A 17,193-nucleotide genomic window follows, 5' to 3' on the forward strand; every position below is an offset into this window, starting at 1 on the left:
GTGGTGTATTGGGAAGTGGTAAGCTCTTATCTCATACTCTGATGGCTTGACTCCTGGGGGAAGTTCACGTTTTAGTAAGCTTTTGGAGCTTCCAAAAATCCCAGTGGCAGAGTTAAATGCTAGTCCCCTAGTCTCCTCCTGTGAAAAATATAATGGACTGGGCATTGCAGGCATTCATCCTTGATAACATTTATGGGCAACTGGGATTGTTTTTTAGGTTGGAGGGAACTGTTGCTCTATGGTCACTGAATCCTAAGAGTTTGTGTTCCTTTAACTTTTCCATGAGATCCACAATGTTTCTTAGAAGAAAATACTCACCACACTAAGGACTATTTTTGGTCTACAGATGTTTGGAATTACTTGAGAGCTTAAAAACTGTGTGTCCAAATTGTTGTATTTCAAAGACCACCTATAACAGAATTCTTTGGGATGCTTCCTAAAAATGCAAACTCTGGGTCCCACTCCAGACATTCCAGAATTTTTGTGGGCAGAGCCCAGGAATCTGAAATTTTAACAAGAACTCTAAAGATTTCCTATGCTCTAACCAACTGAGCTACCCATCCAGGGCAGTTTTCTCCATCAGTTTGCCAAGTGAATCCTAAACATTAGCAATGTTATATCCTTTACATGTTCTCTAAGTGTTCTTATATACTAGTTAATCTTTCATAGTTTCAAAACTTTTCATTCAGATGGCTTGCTGTCCTCCAAAGTTAATTCACAAAGATGGGGATGGGGATGAGATAAATCTGTTATTTATTGAGCAGCTGCTATGTGGCTAGTGCTTTAAGTATTTATTTGATTCAATCCTACAATTTTGTTAATATGGAACTACTAACCCTTACAGATCAAGTCAGAGAAACCCCAGAGAAGATTTTAGTTTAAAAAAAAACTTTATTTTGGAAAATTTTAAATATATAAAACATAGTCCAAATAGTATAGTGAACTTCCATGTACCATCAGCTACTCGTAAACATGGTCAATGTTTAATCCATGCTCCACATCAACTTCCTCCTACCTCCCATATTATTTTGCTCATATCATTTTGAAACCCCTGGCTGGTTTGGCTCAGTGGATTGAGCGTCGGCCTGCGAGCTAAGTGTCGCTGGTTCGATCTTCCAGTCAGGGCACATCAGAGAAGGAAAACTCTGACTCCAAAAAACCTCCGCTGCCTTGCGGCATACCTCTTCAGGGGAAAGGCTAAGGGAGTAAACCCCACAGAAAATCTGGAGCCGGAGTCCCTAAGGCGGTTTGACGTTGTAGTCAACACCGGCAACTCCTGCGGCGCACCTGAAGCCAAGCTGTATTAACTCCGTCTTTCCCTTGGACCCTTCAGCTGCGAAGAGAGGGGGGGTCTGCTGCATGGGCAACAGCAGATCCTCCATATCACCCTGCCCAGGCTCTGTAGCTTCAGCTTCACTGGAGAGGACACTCCAGCATCATCACAAGATGTCGATTCAACACGGGAGGAGACAGATACTGTGTCACTCCCGAGTTGGACTGCACAGCCATTCTCGGCGGTGCAGATAGACTCTTAAGAAGCTACACCATCGTCTCTCAAGATGGACGGCTGCCGACGATCATTTTGAAGGAAATTCCAGATATAATTTATCTTTAATGTTTCAGTGTTTCTAAAAGGATTCTTAACACAGTCATAGTACATATATCATACCTGAAGAATGATTCTTTAATATCATTATATATTGAGTCAGTTCAAATTTCCAATTGTCTTATAAATATTTATTTTATGATTTGTTTAAGTCAGAATCCAAACCAGGTTCACACATTGGTACTGCCATATCTAAATGCTCTCCTTAGACATTATAGTTGTTCCTGTGGCATTAAATGCTGTCTTCATTTTGATAACTACGAAGTTTACCTTAGCTTTGAAATTCAGACTTGTATATCTGAGTGTCCATTTGAAATGTTTACTTGGATGCCTACCACAAACTTAACATGTTGAGAATAAACTTCTTTATTATCTTTACACCATTCATGTTTGGTCTCTCTCTAAGCCAGCACTATTCTGCCTCCTCTTGTTCCACTCTTCCCCTGTCTTTGTTATACTGACCTTGTTTGCCTCTCCCACCGCCAAAATTTTGTTTCATTCACTGCTGATCCCCTGTGCCTGGAACAGTGTCTGGCAGGTACTATTAGGTACGGTCAAGTTTGTGAATGACGTTCCTCAAAACACAAAGGTGAGCTTTTGCATCTCCTGTTCACTGGAGTGAAAGCTCTTCCCCTGATCTTTGTTTGACTGAATATTTCTCATCATTCAGGTCTCAAAGCTTCGAAATCACTTGCTCAAGGTCCTCCCTCCTTGAAGTCGCTTCCCTGTCTCTACTGTATCACCCTGTTTTATTTTCACCAGTGAACTTATCACTACCAATTACCTTAATTTATCAACTTATTAGTTTTGTGTGTCCTATCCTTCAGTGTAAGATCCATGAGTACAGGGACCTTGGCTGAGTCCTCCATGCCTAAAACAGTACCCGACAGATCTTAAGCATTCAGTCCATGTATGTTGAATGAATGGATCAGAGAAACCTAGGCGTGTCGGACCTCAAAGATAATGCCTCTACACTCCTAGAACTTTTTTCTCTAGTTGGTTCTTAAGGTAGGTAGTAGTTTCTCCTCCTGATATTTTGTAAGTTCTTACTGCCACCACTCACAAGGAAATAGAACCACGTTATCCTTCGCTGGAATTCTCTGTAGGTAGCAAACTAGGTGCTGAAGACATAAAGTTGCAAAAGGCACACGAACTTCCCTGGGAACGTTATTGAAGTTTTGGAGATACGTAACTTGACCACACACGTTAAACTTTGCGTTGTGATGGTTTCACTCTTCCCAACCGCAGCACCTACGCGTATAATCTTCGGGACTATAGCCCTTGGCCCCGCCCAAAGATTGCGTCACTCATTTCGCTCCGCCCTCAACCGCGGCGCCGGGTCCCCGGCAGCTCTGGGCCTCGGGGGCGGGGCCCGGGGCCCGCAGCAATCACGCAGTTTCCCCAACGCGTCGCAGGTGCAGTGACGTGAGGCTGGCGCGGCGACATTCGTAGCGGTAGCGGCTCTGCAGGCCGACCGTCGGTCCCTTCTTCGCCGCCGCAGTTCCTGGCGTCGCTGTGCAGCTGCGCGCAGATTTCCACAGCCCCGGTTTCGGTCCCCGAATGCCTGGCAGCCGCGCGCCATCTTCGCCCAGCGCCATGGTCGCGGCCGGTGGACCCGGAGCGGACAGACGCTGCCATTTTCTCTTCCTCCTTTTGCTTCTGATCGCGGGCCCTGCTCTGGGCTGGAACGACCGTGGTGAGTGCGGTCTTCACTCTTCCCATCCCTTCGCCTGTACCCTGTACTGAGAGTCCCCGCGGGCGACCATTTTTGTTCACCGTCCCTTGAGCCTTTCTGCCCTAACTCTTCATTTTCATCACCTTCGCTATTCATCTGTGCCCTTCCTGGCACCTTTTCTCTAACCAGGCGGCAGAGCGGGACAACTTGGCATTCTTAACGTCCCGTTTCTTCCTTCCCTGGACTCCCCAAATTTGTCCACCTTCACCTTTCTCAGGCTACGGCCTTGATCCCAGAGTCTGGCAGGAAAGCTCGACACTCACCTGCGCATTTTGCTTTGTTGTCATGACGGTGTGATGTCTTGTCTCTGGCTGTTGTCATGGCTGCCTGTTGCTATGGCTGGCAGTTGCCTTGACACCGGAAGCTTCTGCGTCACACTTACCAGGCAGGGCCGCAGGTTAGCAGAATCATATATTTATATATATGTGAACCGAGCTCATGGTTCTTACTCTGACCATTACAGTGAAGTACATTGGGTTACGCTAGCCTTTCTCATTGTTTTTCATCGTACTCTAGAATTTAAGAAATATTTTCGTCTTATTTTTTTTGTGTGTGATGGGACATGATAAGTGGTTTTTAGGGAAAATTAGAATTCTCTAAAAATTTTTTTTATGGGATCTGTTGATATTACTTGTAATTAATGTATATGTACGTGTGTATATATAACATACCGGTTTCCACTTGATAAGTGATATGTGCTACTAATTGGAATTAAAAATGACTTTTAAACATTAAAAATTTTATTTTTGTTCTGAGGAGTGAAGATGTTAAGGCCTGATGGAAAATGTATCAATATTTCATATGTGATTTGGTGATAGGAGATGCCTGTGTTTTTGAATTTAAGCAACAGATTTATTTCTGTAATTTCCCATTTTATTCTTAAATGCTGAAATGAGAGAGAAGGTGCTATTTACAAGTACTTGAATTTGAGTAACCCATTCGATGTGGATGTTTTATTACTACTAAATAAAACACCAAGTTGGATTTAAATGTCTGTACATTTTCTTTATGTATTCCTGGCAAGTTGTATATAAATAGACTTTGATTAGAATTATAATTAAAAAACTAGAATGAAAATGAGTTAGTTGAACCCTCAAGGAATTCTTAAATAAAAAAAGGAAGTTTACAGAAGAAGAATTGGGAGAATTTTAAAAAACCAAATTTACTTATTTATTATTTAGGTTAGATTCAAGTGCACATTTCTGTGATCCATGATCTGTATATTACATTATGTGCCCACCACCCAAAGTCACATCATCTTATGGCACCATATATTTGGCCCCCTTTACTTTTTACTATCCTCCCACCCCCTTCTTCCGGTAACCACCATATTGTTACCTGTCTGTGTCTGTGAGTTTCAGTTTCATATTCCACCTATGAGTGCAATTGTATGGTTCTTAGCTTTCTCTGACTGACTTGTTTCGCTTAGCAGAGCATGCTCAAGGTCCATCCATGTTGTCGCAAATGGCAGTATTTCATTTTTTCTTATGGCTAAGTAGTATTCCAAGTACTGTATATATGAACCACATCTTCTCTATCCAGTCCTCTATCGAAGGACACTTTGGTTTGTCTCCATGTCTTGGCCCATGTGAATAATGCTGCAGTGAACATAGGGGTGCATAAATCTTTGTGAAGAAACGTTTCCGAATTTTTCTAGTAGATACACAGAAGAAGGATTGCTGGGTCATATGGTAACTCTCTTTTTAGTCTTTTGAGGGACTGCCGCACTGTTTTCCATAGTGTCTGTACCAGTTTATATTCCCACCAGCAGTGGATGAGGGTTCCTTTTTCTCCACAACCTCTCCAGCACTTGTTTTAGCGGTCTTGTTGACAGACACTCTTAACAGGTGTGAGGTGGTATCTCATTGTAGTTTTGATTTGCATTTCTCCAATAGCCAGTGAAGTTGAACATCCTTTCATTTATCTGTTGGCCATTTGTATGGCTTCTAGGGAGAGGTGTCTGTTCAGGTTCTCTGCCCATTTTTTAATTTGATTGTTTGTTTGGTGTTGAGTTGTCAGAGCTTTTGAGTTTTTGAAGACATTTCCTCATTTTCTTTTTCTAGCCTGTTGAGATATTGGAAGCCTTTCTAATTCTTTATCTTTTGTATCTGATCTGTTTTCCCTCTTTTCTTCTGGCAGTTATTGTCCTACAGTGCTCTCAGATTTCACAGTGATGTGCCTTTGTGTGGATCTGATTTGAGGCCCTCTTATTTTCCTTTACTATGACAGCTTGCATCCTTCAGTTTTGGGAACTTTTCTTAAAGTGTATTTATTACTGAGTTTGTTCCATCTTAACTCTCTACTCTTCCTTTCTGGAACCCCTGTTGGATTTTTGGGGTTCCTGAACTGGTTCTGTAATCCTGCCCTGCCCCTCCCCCCTATCTTTTTGCTCTGCCGTCTAGGATATTTTCTTACCCTTAATTTTTAATAGTTCTATTGAGAAACGTTGATCGGTTGCCTCTTGAAAGAGCTTCCAAGTGGAGACCTGGCCTTCGACCCAGGCGTGTGCCTTGATTGGGAATTGAACCAGTGACCTTTTGGTTTGCAGGATGATGCCCAACTCACTCAGCCACACCAGTCAGGGTGAAAACTTTAATTAATCCATTCACCTCTTTATAGACATTTAAGTCATTAAATGTGCTTCAGGAACATTGATGTGTATTTTTTGCCATTTTAAGTAACTATTAATGATGTTGTACAATAGTACATTCCAGGTTAATGAACTTTTTGGTCTGATTTTGCAAAAATTATGTAGAACTTGTGATATAGAAACACTTTGGGGGGGCATTCAGCCTGAAATGAAGGGAGGCTTTAAAGGTGTGACCACCTGAAGTTTGTGCAAGAGGCCTGAATGTTGTTGGTATGGCTTTGGGGGGCTGTTTCATCTTCCTTTGTCATCCTCAAAATGTGAGAAAGACCCTCAACTTTCATAATATTTAGTATGACAAGGGTTTTGGTAGGATAAATTTCTACATTTTATAAGATATTTACTCTGTTCATCTGTGGGTTTTTTTGCTCATCTGTGTTCTTACTGTTTCAGACAGAATATTGTTGCGGGATGTGAAAGCTCTAACCCTCCACTATGACCGCTACACCACCTCCCGTAGACTGGATCCGGTCCCACAGTTGAAATGTGTTGGAGGTACAGCTGGATGTGATTCTTACACCCCAAAAGTCGTTCAGTGTGAGAACAAAGGCTGGGATGGTTATGATGTACAGGTAATATTCATTACATTGATGGCAGTCTAAATGGGAATTCTGTTCAATAAAGTGTTTATTGGGACATTATTCAGTATTTTTGGGAAGCACATATAGAAAATTTCAGGTTAACCTAAACTATGTAAATGCAAATCAGTCATTTATTCTTTGGAAGAAACATCCTCCAAAAGAAATGAACTGATTTTAAAGCCTGGAAGTATTCATTGTAATTTTCATTCCATAACCTTTTTTAAGACATTAGTGCATTTTCAAACTTTTCACATACTTGGGAGTAAAGGATGTTTTTTGATAATCATTTTTCTGTCATTTCCTCAAAGAATACCGACCTATCCTTAAGAAATAAAGTTAAGATGATAAGGAGTAAATAGTTGGTGCACATATATCCCTTTTGGGCTTCAAACACTTGATTTAAAAATTGTTTTAGAACTGAGGATGGCTACTTCTGAACAAAAGCATTTCAGTGGGCTTTATTTATTTTGTCTTGGACTCTGTCATTTTCTACTTAGGGTGGGTTGTCTTCTTGAAGTTCCAAAATTTATTATTTAGAAATGGAATAACCCTGGCTGGTGTGGCTCAGTGGATTGAATTCTGGCCTGTGAATCAAAAGGTCACTGGTTCGATTTCTGGTCAGGGCACATGCCTGAGTTGTGAGCCAGGTTCCCAGATGTGGGTGTATGAGAGGCAACCAATTGTTTCTCTCACACCTCAGTGTTTCCCTCTCTTTCTCCCTCCCTTTTCCCCTTTCTAAAAGGATATAAATAAAATCTTAAAAAAAAAAAAAAAGAAATGGAATAGATTTTATTAAATGAATTCAGTTAAAATTAATGCTAATGTATTTCTACTTTGTATTCTGCCTGCTTTCAAAAAGGATTTAAAATACCTTTTGAAATTGTATACAAAAACGAGTAAGATGGAATCATAACTCTCAGGAAACTTGCTAGTAGAAGAGCTAAGATAAGCACTCAAATTACATGTAGATGCCAACAAAGTGTTACAAAGTCATGTCATTTATAACATTAGAGGTGTTGGGGAAGACAGAGAAGGTAATGTGCTGTGTTAGGAAGGAAGGGTAAGATTTTTAGAGCTGAAGAGAGAAGGGAGTAGCATGAGCAAAGAAGTGTAAGGGATATCACACATTGACTTATGTTTAGTAACAGGAGAGAGCCTCTTCCAAGTCCAAAAATTTAAATATGATAACTAGAGCCATTTTTAGTATACACTAGTAAGGAAATGGCAATTAACATGAAATACCAATGGAGATTTAGCTTGTTTTATTTACCTAAATCAGCAAGCGTATAAATCTTTCTCCAAATAAAATTATTTAAAAAATAAAACAGTATACCAACAACAACAAGGACATTGAATTAGGAAAATTATATTAACCAAATGAAAAACTTTGGGCTTCAAAGGACACCATCAAGAAAGTGAAAAGACAACCTATACAATGGGTGCAAGTTTTTTCAAATCATGTATCTGATAGGAGACTTGTATCTACAATATAGAAAGAATTATTACAACTCAGTAAGAAGACAACCAAATTTAAAAGTGGACAAAACATCTGAGTAGACAGTTGTTCAAAGAAGATAGGCAGATGACCAACAAACCAATGAAAACATGTTCAGCATCTTTATCCACCAGGGAAATACAAGTCAAAACCACAATAATATACCAGTTAACACCCAATTGGAAGGCTATAATCTAAAATACAGATAATAACAAATGTTGGTGAGGATGTGGAGAAACCCTCCTTACATTGCTGTTAGGAAGTGAAACGGTGCAGCCAATTTGGATAACTGTCTGGCAGTTCTTCAGAAGATTAAACGTAGAGTTACCATCTACCCCAACCATTCCACTTATAGGAATATACCCAAGAGAATTGAAAACATGTCCACACAAAAGCTTGTACATAAATGTTTGTAGCAGCATCATTCATAATAGCCAAAAAGCAGAAACAACTCAAATGCCCATCATAATGAATGAATAAATAAAATATGGCATATCCATACAGTGGAATGTTACTCAGCTGTAGAAGGGAATGAAGTACTGATTCATGCTGCAACATGGTGTGAATCTTGAAAGCATGCTAAATGAAAGAAGCTGGTCACTTAGGACCACATTAAATGTCCAGAATAGGGAAATCCATACAGACAGAATGGTGGGTGCTTGGGGCTGGGAGATTTGGGGGATAATAGGGAGTGATTGCTAATGGATATGAGATTTCTTTTGGGGACAGTGAAAATATTCTCAAGTTGATTGTAGTGTTAGTATGTTCAACTCTGAATATACTAAAAACCATTGAAGCGGGTGAATATATTGTATGTGAATTATATCTCAATTAAGCTGTTGTAAAAATGAAAATGGTATATCCGAAGTTTGAGAGAAGATAATTTGTTTTCCTCTTACAGAAAAACTTACAGAAAAGCAATAGAACCAATCAAGTCTATTTTAGCTTGTGTCTTTTTAAATGTTATTAAAGAGGCATGTTACTTGGCTCAAAATGTAGTTATAGAATTTAAGTTAAACCTGGGCTGCTTTTTTTAAGGTGGAAGTTTTAGAGGCTAGTGTGGATTCTTTTTGCATTTTTTGAAATACCTTAAAAAGAACTTAAGAGAATTACTTATAGTATTGGAGCTTGGAAAGTTAGTGCATGATTTTTAAAAACTTGTGTAGAAAAGTTTCTTTTCAGTAGGGTATATACTATCTCTGATACTATATGTAGCTACCAGATCTTCATATATGATGCTGATTTTTGAGCCTTAACATTAAAAAGAAACAACCCTATTTTAAAAGAAAGCATCTTGAATAACAGTTGACATTCAGAAAACTTGCTAAAATGTGTAAATTAGGGAATACTTAATGTGTACAAAATAATTCCTTACATCTATATGTAAAGGACAAGGAATAGTGATAAAATGAACACTCATGTGCCCACCACGTAGCTTAAGAAGTAGAACGTTAACATCACCAATATCTTCGAGGCCCCTAGCTTGCCTTCCTCCGTTGTCCTGAATTTAGTTTATTGTCCCCTTGCTTCATTGTGCAGTTTTATGACAGCTCGATGGCCCAAATGATATATATTAAGTGAAAAAAAAATCTTTTGGTTCTAATAACCTACTTCTACTCTTGTTCACAGTGGGAATGTAAGACTGATTTAGATGTTGCGTACAAATTTGGAAAAACTGTGGTGAGCTGTGAAGGCTACGACTCCTCTGAAGACCAGTACGTACTAAGAGGTTCCTGTGGCTTGGAGTATGACTTAGATTACACAGAACATGGCCCGAAGAAATCGAGAGAATCTGGAAAGAACTATGGCTTTAACTCTTTCTCTGATTATTATAAGAAGCTGTACTCCCCAGACTCCAGTGGCATCAGTGGCCTGTTTACCATCGTGGTGTTACTTGCTATTGCCTTTGGAGTTTATAAGTTGTTCCTTAGTGACGGTCAAGAGTCTCCTCCGCCATATTCTGAGTATCCTCCAAATTCTCACCATTATCAGGGATTCACCAACTCAGCAGGACCCCCTCCCCCGGGCTTCAAGGCAGGGTTCACAGGTATGTTTTGCCTAGGCGATGGCGTAAGTAGGGTGTATGTGAGGTATGAATCCTCTGCAGCTTCTGAAGTAGGAACGGATGTAGGGGGAGCCAAAGCAGGTTTGTCTTCTTGTTTTATTTTTTACTTTTAACTTGTGCCTCTTTTGATCTTTTCTATGACTATTTTGAGGATGCATGATTAAATTGTAAATCATCTTAATCAGAAAAACTTGATCAGATTTAGTAATAAGCATTTAACTTGAACTCTGTCTCACACCATATATAAAACTTTATTCAAGTATTACAGATCTCAATATAAAAGATAAAGAATTAAGCTTCTAGATAAAAATGTAGGAAAACATTTATCATGAGCTCAGGATGGGCAAAAATTTCTTAGAATACAAAAAATACCAGCCATGAAATAAAAGATGGATAAATTAGACTTTATTTAAATTAAGAATATCTAGTTATCAAAAGAAAACATAAAGAGAGTGAAAGGCAAGTTATACACTTAGAGAAAATAATTTATAAGACACATATCCAACAAAGGACATGTATCCAGAGTATATAAAGAACTCCCACAAATCTTAAGAAAAGACAGACAATCCAATTTTAAAAATGGACAGAGGACTTGAACAGCGATTTAATAATAAAAGATATCTGGATGTCTGATAAAAATATGAAAAGGTGCTTAGCATTATCAATTTCTTGGAAAATGCACATTAAAACCATAGGTAAGTTATTATTAACCATTATAGTGGTTAATATTACAAAGACAGAGTACTGAGGGGTCAGCTGGAACTTGCTGGTAGGAGATAGAATTGTGAAACACTTCGGAAAACTGTCAATATCTCCAAAACATGTCCTTCCCTATGACCCAGTAATTCCATTCCTTGATACAGACCTAAGAGAAATTCATGCATATGCATACAAAAATGATGCACAAGAATGTTTATAGCAGTTTTATGCACATTAGCCAAAAACAGGAAATAGGATGTCTGTAAACATTAGAATGAGACAAATTGGCTTTCTTTTAACGCAATGGAATACCACACATCAGTTTAAAAAGCCCAAAACCTGATAGATAAAATAATAGGATTGACTCGCACAGGTATAATGTACCAGACACAAAAGAACACCTACCATATGATTCTATTTATAAAGAGTTTCAAGTATGGATAAAACTAAATATGGTGAGAGAGGTCAGAGAAACACTGATCTCTGATGTGGGTGGTTAGCTGTTGGGATCATTATGAGGAGGAAGCCCTCTTGGTGCTAGAAATGTTTTATTGATATGAGTAGTAGTTACATGCTTGGGTACATATGTACCAATTATTATTATGCTTCACATGTTTAATGAGCACACTTTGCTTTATGCATATTATACATCAATTAAAAAAATCTTTCTCTGAGCAGTAGATACTTTTTTGGTTCCTTTAAGACCTGACTTCCCACCTGACACAGATATCTGGCTGCCCCCACTTGGATTCCTCCATTATAGAGCTATCACTTGGAGCTTCTAGAGATGTTCATGATGCAGAAGGGAAGTAATTTGACAAGTGGGAGTCATCTTCTAGTCGCAGGGCAAATGTGAAGTTTCCCCATCCTAAAATAAATCCTTAGTTAGAAACTCATATTTTACGAATACACTTTTTGAATGCAACTTGTTTATAAGTTGAGGCCTGAGTGCTATTAAAAAGTAGTACAGATGAAATATTTGAAATTTTCCCACTATCTTTGCTTCTCGAGGCTATGTTTTGTTTAAACGAGGATACGCAATGAATCCTTTTTCTTTCTAGGACCGTATGGTGCAGCTTCTGGTTTTGGCAGTGCTTTCACGGGACAGCAAGGACTTGGAAACTCGGGACCGGGCTTCTGGACCGGCATGGGAGCGGGGGGACTGTTAGGGTACTTGTTCGGCAACAACAGGTGGGCTCTGCATCGGTCTCACTCGGTCCTTAATTCAGCTCGTCTTTCGAGAGCTCTTTGTTTTGCTTACAATCTGGCTAGATTTGGGTTTGTTAGGAAAAAAAATAGAGTGACATTACCCTTTTAAATCAGATTCTTTGGGGATGGGGAAAGGTACACTCTATATGCACTTGTATCACTTTTGTGTATGTTATTTTCTTTCATTGTGTTTCTTCCTATGACATCCTTGTAGATTATACCAGGTAGGAAAAAGACTGTTTACTTAACATTTGAGAAAACGATCAGACAAGAAAGAACACGACATTTGGGGAACAGTTAGCAGGTTGGTTTGGTAGGAGAATGGTAGAAGCAAAGCTGTTAAAATGGTAGAAGCCAGAGTTTGGAATGTCTTCAGTATTATTGGTAGTTTAATTTTAGATTTTACTCGAGTGCAAATTCAGAAAGAGCCATTTCTCCCTTTCACTTTCTTTCCCCATGGCAATGACTGCAACAGTATCAGAAAAAAAACAGTATTTGCTTCATATTAATCCTAATTTACCAGAACATTGAAGGAAAAACACTTGATAAAGATTTTTTTCTGATAGTTTAGGGATTGGAAGGTATTTAAAAATGAAAAGCACAAGAAACATACTTGACCCACTTTCATGTCTTTATAGAGCAGCAACACCGTTTTCAGACTCCTGGTACCGCCCATCTTATCCCTCCTCCTCCAGTGCGTGGAATAGCCATGCGTACTCGCCGTTTCATGGAGGCTCAGGTAGCCAGTCACCTTGTTCAAGTTCGGAGACAAAAACCAGAACAGCATCAGGTAAGAGCAAAAATACAGAAGTTCCTATCATATAGCAGTAAAGAACAGAAATAGTTTTGGAACTTAAGAAATGATTATATATTTAGCAATAGTGGTTTTATTTAGTATACCCACCACAAATATTAATAGTACAATTCACTGAGATTAAAATATAATTCAGGTTCATTCTTTTCTCTTCTGAACATTCTTGAAAATTAAACGAGGATTTGGTTTAAACTTCTACCACTGACCAAGGTTTTAACTAAAACCTTCTTGGACATTGGTTTTCATATCTGTTTAATTCTGAAATCTAGGGATCCTTTAAGCTCTAACATGGAATTTTTTAGGTAGAAGTTTGAACTTTTTAAATCCAGCAAAACTCAATAAATTGTATTGAGCCATACTTTAAATAATTGTCAAAAATTTAATTATAATGGTTATTACAGTTGTTAAGAGGACATTTTGCAAGAAACAAAGATATTAAAAAACAAAATCTATTTGGAGTTACATATCCAGCGACTCCGCAGAGAATAGGAGGTGGTGGGTAATGTACTAGTGGGGCGCCGTGGATTGAGTTTGTTTTCTTCAGCAGGGGGAACTTGTAGTACAGTGAGGAAGTCTTGAAATTGGTAGAATATATTTAAATATGTTTTAAAATGTAAGAGTGAAATTCTCATAGTGCTGCTATGAATATAAATGAATGAATACAATCGTTTTGAAAAACTGCTTGGCCTTACCTAATGGAACATAAACATATCCAAGACTCAGCAGTTTCACTCTCAGGTATATAGCAACAGAGATGCATATGCTTGTACACAAAATGTAAACACAGGGGTGTTTATAGCATCCCTATTGTTCCTGGTCCCCACATGGACTATCCGTCAGCAATAAACTGGAGGAATAAATCGAGTTATACTTACAACGTGGAATACGGTGCAACAGAATGAGTAAACCGTTGTATCCAATAATGTGGAGAAGTCTGCCAAGTATAGAGAAGGGAACTAGACACAGAAGAATATATACAATAATGATTAAAACATCCGTGTTTTAAAAACAAACCTAACCTCTGGTGTTAGATGCTAAGATAGTGGTTACTTTGGGGAGAAAAGGAGAGATAGTAATTGGGGGATATGTGAGTGTAGAAATATAACTGCATAGGACATGACAATATTCATTCTCAGTGGAAACAAAAATTGTAAAAAACCATAAATATCAACTAGAAACATATGGAACTTAGATGAAGAAAATCATAAAACACTACCAAGTAGCCTAAACGAGAAATGAAAAAATTAGAGAAGTTTTTCAGGTGGGAACACTGTCATTTTGTGACCTGTTAGCATGTGCACATGCATGTGCATTGGAAGTTAGAAACTCTCCCACACATTATCTGTATTTACTGCTGGTGCCGTGAGAGGTAGCAGGGCATGGCTAGGCCTCCATTGGCCTCCCTGCCAGTACCACATGGGCCCCACCATAGAACACGTCTTGTTTGGTTTCCAGGACTAAAAGTCTCTGCTGGTCTCTGCAGGCAGGTGTAGTGGACTTGGGTATTGGGTGATGCTGTGGGGAGGTGCAGCCCTATGTCCTGCAAAGCCCTGTCCACCAGGGCACTCATTCTCCTTATCTCTCTTACTCGTTTGTTAACAATGAGATGTATTGTTGTGATTTCATAAACAATTATAGGACATTTTAAAAAACTAATATAAATTTTACTCTTCTCATTTAGGATATGGTGGTACCAGAAGACGATAAGAAAGTCAAAAGTTGAAGTTAAACATTGGCTGCAAAATTTCTGATATTTCATTGCTTTCTCTTAAAAGAAAAAAGTGCTACCAGTTAACATCTGGGAAGGGGAACATTAAAAAATGCTGTGGTGTTTTGCTTTGTATAGCTTTTTGTTTATCATTTAATGAGACTAAGAGTTGGTAATGTGACAAAATCCTTACCTAGAAAGTTGTGTTAGTGTAACATGCAGATGTTTAGTACAGCTTTTGAAAGTGATGATTGCCGTAGAATGCTGAAGATGTACTGTTGAATTTCTAAGACCTGTGACGCCGTGAGAAGCAGTAAGAATCAAGGCTTTGTAGGCACTGAGTAAAGAATATTTAAATCTGGTTTCATTCATAAGTTATAACCTCATAGACACAATAATATATTTGGTATTCAGTATTTGGTGTGTACTGTTCTTCAAACATTTAAACCAAGCTTTGGACTACTAATTATACTAACTTGTGGGTTTGGATCACTTTGGATCATTTCAGGAGTTTTGAATCTTTCAGTGGTGGGGTTCAGGCAAGAATTACCTTTTTTTAGGAAGGGGTAGAAAAAAAGTATTCCGGAGATTGTATGCTGACAAAAACTCTTGCATTCTTCCTTATTCTTTTCTTAGGAGGTAAAGTTCAAACGCAAAAGCGTGCAGTTCTCTGTGGAATTTCAAATATTGTTGTAGCTGTTTCAATTACATTAAAATGACAGAAAAAATAAAAATGAGATTTTATTCTTACTCTTTTTACCTGCTTTGGACATGAATTTTTTCCAAAGGGAAAGGTCTTTATGCAGAAGTTCTGTCTCCCTAAACAATTTTTCATGGTAGTGTTGCCTTCGTTAGCAACCAAATAGTGTAGAAGGAAGCCTCTGCTAACAGTTGCTTTTCAAACAAACAAACAAACAAACAAACAAAAAACTTCAAGCTTCCAAAAGTTGTACGATCTGTTTTAGTTAAGCTATGTAACCCAAAAGTCTCATTTTTACCTTTAGGAAAACATTTAGGCTTGATCTCATAAGAGGACTCTAATGAACAAAATAAATTAACAAGCAGAACAGGACCAGAGGCCTGGAATCATGGAACAGACTGACCCCTGTAAGTGGGGAGGGGACAGGTGGGGATGATTGAAAGAAGGCAAAGGGGTTAATCAAAGAACTTACACGAAGGACACATGGACAACGCTGGGGTGATTGACTGTGGGAGTGGGGGGCAGGCTGGGTAGACGGGGATGCTGGGGGGAAAATGGTACAACTATAATAGCATAAACAATAAAACCTTAAAAAATAAAATGAAAATGATGCAAGAAAATGTGATCTAGGGAGTCGTTGAAATGTACTATGAATAGAACTATCCTTTCTCCATCAGTAAAACTTGGTAGAAATTTTAATTTATGTTACAGAGGAGACAGTTTTTCCTAAGATTTGTTGCAATAAATCCTTATTCTATTTTTTCTTAGTAGAAAGATAAGAAATAAAAGAAAGTCCAGTTTATTGCCTTTCCCCCCATTTGCTTATTTGGGTTTTAATTTATTTTTTGCTAGAGGAATTGGATAATCTTGCACTGAGTATGTTTTACTTGAAAAGCAAAGGGAAGGGAAGGAAGAAGCCGAGTGTGTAGGGCTTAAGATTCTCTCCACCCCTCCCCCACTCCTTCATCTGTTCTATGTCTACACTTCCTTGTTATTTATGGAAAAGATTCTGAGGGATCACCTTCAAAATCTAAGACTCAGAATTAAAGACGGCACAACTGGGGCCCGTTAGGGAGTGGATGGCCCACGACGGGTTGATGCCAAGGGAGAGTGGGGTACCTCAGCTGAGAGCTCGGTGTGCCTGGTTGGGGTGCGAAGGTGAGAGATGAGGTGCAGGGAGCTTAAGGTAAGCTTTGCCATTTTACGCATAAGACTTAGCAGAAGTTTTTGGATATCAGGGTGGGATTTCTGATATTGTAACGTTCATCATGTTTCTATAGTTTTAGGCATGCTTCTCTCTGAAGCTTCTTGATCTCTTGTATTCTGCTCCTGTCCTCCAAAACTAGCTTAATTTTACCGACTGCTTTTCCATGACACATTGTATACACTTTTACATTATACTTAGCATTGCGCTGTAATTATCATCTTTAGTGTATGTTTTTCTTACTTTTCTGAGCTCCTTAGGGAAAAGGGTCAAATATTATTTCTTTCTGCCCCTTGCAGGTTGGGCATGGTCACGTGACTTTGTTGATAAGAGGCTTCCTCTAGGTCCTTGGAGGTAGAGGCACAAAGACCTCAGGACAATTAAGAGGTTATTTGCAGTGGTGGTTCCCAGGGAGCCATTCTGACTGGACAGTCGCGGGGCTGTGTCTTGGCGGGGCCGTGTGCTGCCTGGCATGCGTATGCCTGGAAACCTGTTCCTGAGCCTGGTTTGCCAACCTTCCCATCAATTCTGTGAACTGTTTGATACATATGTTAATAAGTCCCTTTTCTGCCCAATTTACTAGAGTCATTTTCTTTGCTATGAAGAACCTCACATGTAAGGTGCATCTCCTAATGCTCTTTAATTCTCAGCAACAGATACCAGGTAATTGTAATAGAGCATAGTGGCTGACTCCCAACATCTGTTCTTTCCTGTTGATCTGGTCTCTAAA

The 17,193-nt window shown here is 38.9% G+C and overlaps 1 protein-coding gene across 1 annotated transcript; it reads left to right on the forward strand.

Moving 5' to 3' along the window:
- The first annotated feature begins 2,948 nt into the window (after positions 1–2,948).
- On the forward strand, positions 2,949–15,309 carry SARAF (store-operated calcium entry associated regulatory factor). The gene is made up of 6 exons (XM_090257981.1): positions 2,949–3,302; positions 6,382–6,560; positions 9,694–10,111; positions 11,890–12,019; positions 12,676–12,827; positions 14,533–15,309. The coding sequence occupies exons 1-6, from the start codon at positions 3,167–3,169 to the stop codon at positions 14,556–14,558; spliced, it is 1,041 nt and encodes a 346-aa protein (XP_090114107.1). The 5' UTR covers positions 2,949–3,166; the 3' UTR covers positions 14,559–15,309.
- The last annotated feature ends 1,884 nt before the right edge of the window (positions 15,310–17,193 follow it).

Source organism: Furipterus horrens, unplaced genomic scaffold (genome assembly GCF_987537825.1).
Source record: "Furipterus horrens unplaced genomic scaffold, mFurHor1.1.pri manual_scaffold_12, whole genome shotgun sequence".
NCBI lineage: Eukaryota > Metazoa > Chordata > Mammalia > Chiroptera > Furipteridae > Furipterus > Furipterus horrens.

Bases quoted from the DNA above. Each gene is read 5' to 3' on its own strand.
- SARAF (XM_090257981.1), top strand. From the start codon at position 3,167: ATGCCTGGCAGCCGCGCGCCATCTTCGCCCAGCGCCATGGTCGCGGCC. The intron at 3,303-6,381 runs GTGAGTGCGGTC...TTACTGTTTCAG, and splicing joins TCTGGGCTGGAACGACCGTG to ACAGAATATTGTTGCGGGAT. The intron at 6,561-9,693 runs GTAATATTCATT...TCTTGTTCACAG, and splicing joins GGGATGGTTATGATGTACAG to TGGGAATGTAAGACTGATTT.